This window comes from Brassica oleracea, chromosome C8, assembly GCF_000695525.1.
Source record: "Brassica oleracea var. oleracea cultivar TO1000 chromosome C8, BOL, whole genome shotgun sequence".
Taxonomy (NCBI): domain Eukaryota; kingdom Viridiplantae; phylum Streptophyta; class Magnoliopsida; order Brassicales; family Brassicaceae; genus Brassica; species Brassica oleracea.
This window is the reverse complement of record NC_027755.1, coordinates 32,080,120-32,089,706: the sequence shown is the minus strand read 5'-3', so window position 1 is coordinate 32,089,706 and position 9,587 is coordinate 32,080,120. Positions and strand designations below refer to the sequence as shown.

Here is a 9,587-nt window from a genome sequence, read left to right as displayed (position 1 = left end):
AAGCTAGTGTTGTAGCATGTATCATGGTTATACAAAAGACCTAATCAGACTGTTCATGAGGATTGTGGATATCATCTATATGCACATCCAGTAGAGGTTTCAAACCTGATGAACCTGTAAGGCCAAGTGTTAGCCTACTTGAGAAACAAATATACATAGAGCTAAGCTTAGCACTTTTTCCATGTTACTATCAGCAACCTTACAAATACAAACATCAGCTAACATAGGTTAACGAAAGAACAGGCAATAAAGTGAACTGTCATGACTCTAAGAAAGCTTTTTCGAAATTGCACAGAACAGTATTGACTCCCAGAGAAGAACATAACACTGAAACGGACAAAACACAAGAGGATCATGTTTCCCAGACATTAACCGGATCCAAAACAAGACAGAACATTGTTGTAAGAAAAAAAGGAACGAACCAGAGAGAACAAGTAGTGGAAACAACTTGGTATTGTAAATATTGGTAACAAAGGAAGAATCCTGATATTGCAACATTACAGCAACGAATAAGAAGAAGAACAAAAGACCCGCAAAGGTTGTCAGAACTTGACAGCGGTTGTCCAAGTGCCTTGAACACTGGGATGTTTGGTCACATGCCTAGTCCGCAGCTTCACCACTTTCCTTCCAAGAGAGTTCCTAAGCCTCGTTGCATTCAAAAGCACTTGATCAGGATCCATGTTCTTAACACACACCACTCTTTCATTTCTATTCCCTATATTACACGAAAATCACAAGTAAAGTTCGCTAATTTCAAGATCCCTTGTAAAAACTATAACACGAAAAAAAGGAGAAATATTGATTTCATTCATTACTGTAAATGCCCTTGAGGTAAGGATGTTGTCCCCTTGAGAGTTCCGTCACCACTTCGAGCTGCGGATTCTTCTCGATCAGAGCAGGTAACTCTGATTCCATAAAGGCTCTGTTTTTAAAAACGACCCACCAGTTTCAAAGTGAATAAGAATTTGATCGATCAAATGGGATTAAACGCGAAATAACAAATTAGGTCAAATGGTTACCTTATGCCTCTGCTGCTGCCACCCCAATTACAGTAGCTCACTACCAGCTTCTGGAGCTGCCATACTCCTCTTAGTGCCATCTCAAATCTCGTCGGAGAGAAACTAAAACCCTACCCTAGCGCGTCTCGATGTGTAAATAAAAGAGAAGAAGAAGATCACGTGATAGGTGCACGTGACTGACTACATATAAATTGGAATGGGCTTATTTTGGGCTCAAACAAAAGCCTGCAACTATTTGGAGATGTACTCAATTCTCAATATAACTTGTTTCTTCTTTTTTTTTCGATTTACTGCGTCTACACCCGTCTCCGGTCCGTCTACATCCGTCCAAGAATAGTCAAGATGAAGACTCATTCAACCGGAGCATTTATGAGCTTTGACCAAGTCTGTATCTTTGTGGTCAATATGTATTAAATGTGTAGATTCTCTCCTTGTTGTAAACCCTTGTGAACCTCCACTATATATTGATAGTGAGAGCTAATGAGAAAGACACAACTTTCACAGCAACACTTCTTTCATATTTCTAACACGTTATCAGCACGATTGTGCTCTCCACCTGAGAAAACTCTCTCAGCCGGCGTTCCCCTTTCCGGCCAGCTCCTCCGGTGCTCAGCCTTTGCTCCACCGGCGCTCAGCCATCTCTCCACCAGGCCACTTCTCTCTCTCCACGCATCATACTTTTTTGTATGCAGGATGTTTTCCCAAGTACACCTGAGCAATTCCGGAACGTTTTGTTGGCTGATGATTCCACTTATACTAATGAGTACAGATCTGCAAGGAAGGATAAGAATCTTAATGTAAGATTTTGGTATTACCATCTAGATCATTAACCTTCAAATACATAGGCTTTAAAAGCGCTCTTCAGATTAAACTTCTCTGGAACTCTGTTGTGTGATCTTTCAGATTGAGCCTTGGCACACTGCTGAAGAATATGATGGTCAAGTTAGAGAGATTAAGTTCAGATCGATTTGTAATAGTCCTATGTGTCCACCAGACACTGCTGTAACAGAATGGCAGCACGTTGTTCTATCACCAGATAAGAAAACGCTGGTAAGAATGGGTTTTCCCGTGTAAGATAGATGCTACAAACAAAATGAAAAAGGAAATGATATCCCATCTATTGATACTTATATCTTCTCTTTTATCAGGTTTTTGAAACTGTGCAACAGCCGCATGATGTTCCTTTTGGTTCTTACTTTGAGGTACGTTTATTTATGAGTGAATTTATCATTCTCTTTGCAAACCATGCTTCTTGAATCTTGGTTGTATCAGGTCCATTGTCGATGGCGATTGGAAGTGAAAGAGGAGACTTCCTCTGTACTAGATGTAAGAGTTGGTAAGTGACTCTTGTATTTCTTTAAAACTATTCAGAGTTACCACTTATCCCAAAGTGTGTGTAGTCGAGTAAAACTTGCAGTGGCACAATGTATGATGAAATGATCACACTTGTATTCATCTCACAGGTGTACATTTCAAGAAATGGTGCTTGATGCAATCGAAGATTAAATCAGGAGCAATCGATGAGGTTAGTCTGGTGTCCTTATCCCGATCTGACTAGCTTAAGAAACAGCCAGAACACTGTTTAATTCTGATACATTTGGTTTTGATAACAGTACAAGAAAGAAGTGGAAGTGATGCTAGAAGTGGCATTGTCACATCTTAAGTCACATTCTTCCTCAAGCAGCGGTGGCGATACAGATAAAAACTCTGCTTTGTCGTTGCCTCCAATACCAGAAAACACAAGCTAAGTCCTAATTCACCAAAATCAAAACAGCTTCTCAATCCATCCTCTAGTGCAAGTTCTTCTACCATCAACTTTTCAGCTTGTTTACATGTCAGAATGTATATGACTGCCGTAACTATATGTTAGGATGGATGATTACAGGGGCTTGTCTGATTTATCATACTTGTGACAAATTTGCAAAGAAATGAAAAGTATTAAGTTCTCTCTGTAGTAACACCTACTAAGACTTTCTATCACAATCAGTATGAAAACAATGAGCAATAATGTAAAAAAATTGATCAGAATAAAATGAAATTTTACCAATAAACTTTTCCGAAATCTTATTCACAAGAAGACAAGATTCAAGTAACAGTAGAAACAACTTGGGACGGCAAACACAGATAATAATAAAACTTGCAACATTCGAGCCACTTCTCGATTCAACAACTAGAAGAAGAAGAAGAAACCATACACAAAGTATATGTTTAGGAGGCAAGGTTGTCGAATTTGACAGCGGTAGTCCAAGTGCCTTGAACACTGGGGTGTTTGGTCACATGCCTAGAGCCTTGAAGCACTTGGACTACCACTATCAAATTTTAAAATTTCAATTTTTTTCCTTTAAAATTTTGTTTATTGTGAATTTTCCTTTTTTTATAAATCAAATTATCTATGATATAATTTTTTCGTTTATAAAATTTATAGTTAATTAAATAATGTTTACTTTTATTGTATATATTATTTGAAAAGATAATAAAGAAAAGGAAAATCAAACTAAAAATAAATAAAATTTTAATAATGATGATTGGATATAATATTTTTAATTTATTAAAAGTATTTATGTAATCAACTGTTGTAAAATTAACATGAACCATAAGAAACTGACTTCTCAAATAATATTATAGAAATTAACTAAAATTTATTTAATTATATATTTTAAAAGAAAATTATGCGGTAAAAAAGGGTATTGGGTTCAGTTTTGGTTCAGTCTTGGGTTATTCAGTTCAGTTTTGGGCGTTTATTATTTATTCCAATAAAATATGCAGCATCTAGACAGCTAGTCTTCTTCTCGCTGCAGCAGCATTGCGAGTGGCTTCCACCAACTTCTTCTTTTCAGGGCCACCTGACATCTTCTGACATCATGCCGGACATCTTCGACATCATGCTCTTTAAGGCTTCGCACGTACTTTGATTTTTGTTAGAAGATGATGACATGTTTGAGTGTTCTCATAATTTCTAAAATTTACGCCCCAATTTTGTTTATATAATGAAGCTTTTGATCGAAACATATATAGCAAATATTTTTGGTTTTTTCTTTTAATATTTATTATTTAAGGTAAAATATTTTTTTAAAACATTTCTTTACAAAAGATATTCATTGTTAGTTATTAAATAAATATTAAATTAAATTTATTTATATATAATTTTCATATTTTAGTAGTTTAAGAAAACATTATGATAAAAAAAGGAAACTAAAAGCAAAAAATTATGAAACAATAAGGAAAATTAAAAAAAAAATCATAATAACGGTATTATGTATAATATTTTTACTTCATTAACGATATCATTGTAATTAACTACTCTAAGAATTAACGTCACATAGGAAACTGACGTATGAAAAAATAATATTGTAGAGATATATAACAAAGTGTGTTATTTTGTCTTCATTAACAAACACATAGGCCTAAAGGGGTGGGCACTTGTTATTTTATTAGATCGATTTGGATTCGGTCCGATTCGGTTCGGTTAATTCAGTTCTAGAATTTTTCCAACTAAAGTAAATCATAGTTAGTTTGGTTCGGTTTGGGTTCGGTTTATATTCAGTTTGGTTTATGTTTCGGTTCAGTTTAATAGGGTTCCTCTTAGTTTATATTTAAGAGAAATTATGTTTAAAACGTAAATTATGTGAACTAAATCTCATATATATTATTTGTGAAACATTTTTAAGTTGTAACTTAAGTGATAGTTTTGACATGCACCATAGCTCTTCTCACAACCCTTTTTTAAATGGACAAACATTACTAGAGAAATATAAGGGATGCCATTAAGAACGATTAGTGTATTAGTGTATTAATGTATATATCTAAGTAGACATCCCCTATAAAATATGGTCCATTTAAGTCGACATCCCCTGAGATTAATATGGAGTAATATTGGATTTATAACTGAAATAAAAAATAACGCGAAGCAATCTGTATAATATATTACATAAATGATATTAAATGTCTTAGTTATTATTAATTCCGCAATTATGTTAATGGTAGTATATATGGTAACTGGTAAGTAATCTTAACTGTGTAAACCTAGAAATAAATGCCATTATTTCACCACCTATGTTAATGGTAGCCCTTTACTCAACAACCTTATATTAAAGCTCCACTACTATATACAATTTTGGATTCATGACATTATGATTTAATTGTTGAAGAACACTAAAGTTACTAATAAACAAACATTTCTATTAAAATTTCACACTCCGCGCATGCCCACGGACTAGTTAAATATAAAACTGAAACAAAAATCTTTGAAAAAGCCACAAAAAGATTTTACAAGAATTCAGTCAAACCAAATTTAACTAATTTGAACTATTTCATTCTACCTCTAAAGTGATAACTTTCCCTTTTTCTAATGGAACCTTTTGATGATTACATATTTGATTAGAAGAATATATGCTAATAAATAAAAAATGGCAGTTTACGTGGGTTTAGTCTTAGGATTTTAATATCTTGGTATTACTAATAATTTTCATTTAAATAATTACAAAACACATTGGCTTTTCGATTCAGTTCGGTTTAAAATTGAATCTAACCAAACCGTTCGGGTTGGGAATATCTTCAACCGAATAGTTTGATAACATAATTTGGTTTGGTTTGCATCGGTTTGAGTTCGGTTGGTTCAGTTTGACTCGGTTTGGATAGTTTTTTTTGTCGCATAACCGTGTCTCCATATGATCAAGATCATGTTTACTATTTAAGACAACAGCACCAGTTATTAGCTACACAGCTCTCTCTCTCTCTCTTCTATGTTTCCCTCCAATGGAGTTTGTTACCTTGCGTGTAAACCAAACAATCTGGCTCTATGTCTAAAGCCGAACGAATCAAACTTAGGATAGCAAGACAGTCCATGATTCAATGCTTAATAGGCACTATATGATATAAAACAGATTTAAACTGGCTCATTCGCCACACCAAAAAAAACTGACTCATTCACACATAAAATGATAAAAAAGAAAGCTCAAACTGTTGTGTTGGAGAGTAGAGTGTGGGACACGGTTCGAGAGCCTTTGAATTATATTTTAATAACCGAGTTTTGTATGGTTGGCTCGGAGAGATTCAAAAACAGAAATGAGAAAACAAATAGCAGAAGTCAAAATTTTGTGTTTCCTTTTGGAAATGTGATTCAGACATGTTTGCTTCAGTGTTTGGGTTGGATGTGATTATTCATTATTTTGATGTTTGCTAGGAAGATTTTGCAGGAACATAAGTTTTCTTTTGACAGTTGTCTTTACATGATCTTCAGTGCAAGTCAGAAAACACGAAATCTTATAAATATAGCTTACACTTGGGGACTACCAAAATGCTTTGATCCTAGGTGCTAACAGAAGATGGGTACAGACGTGCACATTTTCCTATAGATTTTCTATATTCCTCGAGATCAACTGTCCCCAAAAATTGAACAATATCGAGATAACAACTTTAGTATATGATGCACTATATATAATGATGCAAACAAGTAGTTCTTGTGGACTGAGTTGGTGTACAAGCTAGTGTTGTAGCATGTATCATGGTTATACAAAAGACCTAATCAGACTGTTCATGAGGATTGTGGATATCATCTATATGCACATCCAGTAGAGGTTTCAAACCTGATGAACCTGTAAGGCCAAGTGTTAGCCTACTTGAGAAACAAATATACATAGAGCTAAGCTTAGCACTTTTTCCATGTTACTATCAGCAACCTTACAAATACAAACATCAGCTAACATAGGTTAACGAAAGAACAGGCAATAAAGTGAACTGTCATGACTCTAAGAAAGCTTTTTCGAAATTGCACAGAACAGTATTGACTCCCAGAGAAGAACATAACACTGAAACGGACAAAACACAAGAGGATCATGTTTCCCAGACATTAACCGGATCCAAAACAAGACAGAACATTGTTGTAAGAAAAAAAGGAACGAACCAGAGAGAACAAGTAGTGGAAACAACTTGGTATTGTAAATATTGGTAACAAAGGAAGAATCCTGATATTGCAACATTACAGCAACGAATAAGAAGAAGAACAAAAGACCCGCAAAGGTTGTCAGAACTTGACAGCGGTTGTCCAAGTGCCTTGAACACTGGGATGTTTGGTCACATGCCTAGTCCGCAGCTTCACCACTTTCCTTCCAAGAGAGTTCCTAAGCCTCGTTGCATTCAAAAGCACTTGATCAGGATCCATGTTCTTAACACACACCACTCTTTCATTTCTATTCCCTATATTACACGAAAATCACAAGTAAAGTTCGCTAATTTCAAGATCCCTTGTAAAAACTATAACACGAAAAAAAGGAGAAATATTGATTTCATTCATTACTGTAAATGCCCTTGAGGTAAGGATGTTGTCCCCTTGAGAGTTCCGTCACCACTTCGAGCTGCGGATTCTTCTCGATCAGAGCAGGTAACTCTGATTCCATAAAGGCTCTGTTTTTAAAAACGACCCACCAGTTTCAAAGTGAATAAGAATTTGATCGATCAAATGGGATTAAACGCGAAATAACAAATTAGGTCAAATGGTTACCTTATGCCTCTGCTGCTGCCACCCCAATTACAGTAGCTCACTACCAGCTTCTGGAGCTGCCATACTCCTCTTAGTGCCATCTCAAATCTCGTCGGAGAGAAACTAAAACCCTACCCTAGCGCGTCTCGATGTGTAAATAAAAGAGAAGAAGAAGATCACGTGATAGGTGCACGTGACTGACTACATATAAATTGGAATGGGCTTATTTTGGGCTCAAACAAAAGCCTGCAACTATTTGGAGATGTACTCAATTCTCAATATAACTTGTTTCTTCTTTTTTTTTCGATTTACTGAATATAACATTTGAGAAAGATTTGAAATAATTTAACTTTGATATGAGTGTCAGTAAATTATGAAAACTATTGTGATTTGATTAAAACACTCTAAATCTGTTTAAGGGTATCTCCAACTCCGGTCTATTTTTCGCTCTAAAATCATCTTTAGAGTAAAAATGTTTCAATGCAATTATATCTCTTATTTTATAATATAGCGAAAAATAGGTTTACTCCAAATATAAAATAACTTATTTTTTTGTCACTCTATTTTTTACTCAAAAATAGAGTACTATTGGACTAAATTCAAACTCTATTATAGAGTAAAATATCGAGTAAGTCACTGGAGATGGTCTAACACCATTAAATTTGAATTTTGTCAATTTAACTTATAAACTCCGTAAAAAAGACAATCAAATCATATAAATCTCTCAAAATTGTACTATTAAATTTTTTCTAATAGCAATAAATTTTAAAATATATTTTTAAATTGCAAATTCAATAACATTAAACTTAAATGATTTTAAAAATCCTACTTGAATAATTACTAAATTTTTACTGAGGTTTTGTAATTTTACTACCAATCTGATTGTTAGATAACAATGACGAAACTAAAACAAACCGGTTCATGGTCTAATAAGTGAAACTACTTAACTCGGCAAAAGAAAAAAAAAGAAGCTATTCATCATCTTCATTTGCATCAGCGTAAGACTTCACGACACGTGTGTATTTCTCAGGGCTCTCATACCAGCTAGGCGTCTTGATGATCGGTTTCTCCAGTAAGTACTCGTCATACACTTTATGCCTCGGCGACATACGCTCCAATAATCTACCCCAACTGTCCATAACTCTGGTCAACCTACCACTCTTGGGTCGTCCAGTAAGATACCTAAAGTAATCTCTCGCAAGACGGAACAACTCCTCCCCGTTGATGAGGTAGATGTACTAAAAAAAAACAAGAAGAAACAATGATAAAAGGTTAAGAAGATAATATAAGACAAAGATTAACTGGAGATGTTTGTCATTTACCAGAAAGATGAAGCCTATGGTTGCTAAAACCACTTGCAGTGTTTCATGTGCTAAACCAGGAACACCACCGCCTTCTCCTGATGAGCCTTGAGATCCTCCGTTTCCACCGCCTGACCCTCCTCCTCCTCCTCTTCCCCCTCCTCGTGGAGGAGTGTTGCCACTGTCGTAATACTCTTTCTTTCGAATCTGCTCACGCAATGTGTGTTGTACTCTTTTTCCTTTCTTTGGTTTCTTTTTTTTACCACATTGGGTTTAGGGTTTTCCGGGAGAGGTTTTAATGAGGAACGTTAGCACATTACAAGCCCGATATGGTTATGGCATCCAAGGGGGAGTGTTATAAATCCATGATATGGATATGTGGATTGCCATTAACCATCAAGGAGGTTTACATCTGACCCGACTATCCGGTCCGTCTACACCCGTCTCCGGTCCGTCTACATCCGTCCAAGACTAGTCAAGATGAAGACTCATTCAACCGGAGAATTTATGAGCTTTGACCAAGTCTAGATATTTGTGGTCAATATGTAATAAATGTGTAGATACTCTCCTTGTTGTAAACCCTTATGAACCTCCACTATATATTGATAGTGAGAGCTAATGAGAAAGACACAACTTTCACAACAACACTTCTCTCATATTTCTAACACGTTATCAGCACGATTGTGCTCTCCACCTGAGAAAACTCTCTCAGCCGGCGTTCCCCTTTCCGGCCAGCTCCTCCGGTGCTCAGCCATCTCTCCACCAGGCCACCTCTCTCTCTCCGCCTGA

At 35.6% G+C, this 9,587-nt stretch overlaps 4 protein-coding genes across 4 annotated transcripts in view; 1 reads left to right on the top strand and 3 right to left on the bottom strand.

Moving 5' to 3' along the window:
• Positions 1 to 321: 321 nt before the first annotated feature.
• Positions 322 to 1,156, bottom strand: LOC106310086 (54S ribosomal protein L51, mitochondrial-like). The gene is made up of 3 exons (XM_013747289.1): positions 1,020 to 1,156; positions 816 to 922; positions 322 to 715 (listed from the first exon to the last, which is right to left on the bottom strand). The coding sequence occupies exons 1-3, from the start codon at positions 1,097 to 1,099 to the stop codon at positions 543 to 545; spliced, it is 360 nt and encodes a 119-aa protein (XP_013602743.1). The 5' UTR covers positions 1,100 to 1,156; the 3' UTR covers positions 322 to 542.
• A 549-nt stretch (positions 1,157 to 1,705) lies between these two features.
• On the top strand, positions 1,706 to 2,973 carry LOC106309194. Its single transcript, XM_013746255.1, has 6 exons — positions 1,706 to 1,816; positions 1,923 to 2,069; positions 2,168 to 2,221; positions 2,292 to 2,355; positions 2,483 to 2,544; positions 2,633 to 2,973. The coding sequence occupies exons 1-6, from the start codon at positions 1,706 to 1,708 to the stop codon at positions 2,765 to 2,767; spliced, it is 573 nt and encodes a 190-aa protein (XP_013601709.1). The 3' UTR covers positions 2,768 to 2,973.
• Positions 2,974 to 6,820: 3,847 nt separating this feature from the next.
• LOC106310105 (54S ribosomal protein L51, mitochondrial-like) lies at positions 6,821 to 7,655 on the bottom strand. The gene is made up of 3 exons (XM_013747311.1): positions 7,519 to 7,655; positions 7,315 to 7,421; positions 6,821 to 7,214 (listed from the first exon to the last, which is right to left on the bottom strand). The coding sequence occupies exons 1-3, from the start codon at positions 7,596 to 7,598 to the stop codon at positions 7,042 to 7,044; spliced, it is 360 nt and encodes a 119-aa protein (XP_013602765.1). The 5' UTR covers positions 7,599 to 7,655; the 3' UTR covers positions 6,821 to 7,041.
• A 670-nt stretch (positions 7,656 to 8,325) lies between these two features.
• Positions 8,326 to 9,587, bottom strand: part of LOC106312818 — a 9,448-nt gene continuing 8,186 nt past the window's right edge. Inside the window, exons 4-5 of the mRNA XM_013750480.1 lie at positions 8,820 to 9,005; positions 8,326 to 8,735 (exon numbers count right to left, since the gene is read on the bottom strand). Coding sequence (XP_013605934.1) covers positions 8,469 to 8,735; positions 8,820 to 9,005 — 453 coding nt within the window. The 3' untranslated portion in view covers positions 8,326 to 8,468. The remainder of the gene's footprint in view (positions 8,736 to 8,819; positions 9,006 to 9,587) is intronic.

Excerpts from the sequence above, each read along its gene's own strand:
- LOC106310086 (XM_013747289.1), bottom strand. The coding sequence starts at position 1,099 with ATGGCACTAAGAGGAGTATGGCAGCTCCAGAAGCTGGTAGTGAGCTAC. Across the intron at positions 923-1,019 it reads GGCAGCAGCAGAGGCATAAG|AGCCTTTATGGAATCAGAGT; the intron begins GTAACCATTTGA and ends TTTTAAAAACAG. Across the intron at positions 716-815 it reads TTACCTCAAGGGCATTTACA|GGAATAGAAATGAAAGAGTG; the intron begins GTAATGAATGAA and ends CGTGTAATATAG.
- LOC106309194 (XM_013746255.1), top strand. The coding sequence starts at position 1,706 with ATGCAGGATGTTTTCCCAAGTACACCTGAGCAATTCCGGAACGTTTTG. Across the intron at positions 2,070-2,167 it reads CACCAGATAAGAAAACGCTG|GTTTTTGAAACTGTGCAACA; the intron begins GTAAGAATGGGT and ends CTCTTTTATCAG. Across the intron at positions 2,222-2,291 it reads CTTTTGGTTCTTACTTTGAG|GTCCATTGTCGATGGCGATT; the intron begins GTACGTTTATTT and ends TGGTTGTATCAG.
- LOC106310105 (XM_013747311.1), bottom strand. The coding sequence starts at position 7,598 with ATGGCACTAAGAGGAGTATGGCAGCTCCAGAAGCTGGTAGTGAGCTAC. Across the intron at positions 7,422-7,518 it reads GGCAGCAGCAGAGGCATAAG|AGCCTTTATGGAATCAGAGT; the intron begins GTAACCATTTGA and ends TTTTAAAAACAG. Across the intron at positions 7,215-7,314 it reads TTACCTCAAGGGCATTTACA|GGAATAGAAATGAAAGAGTG; the intron begins GTAATGAATGAA and ends CGTGTAATATAG.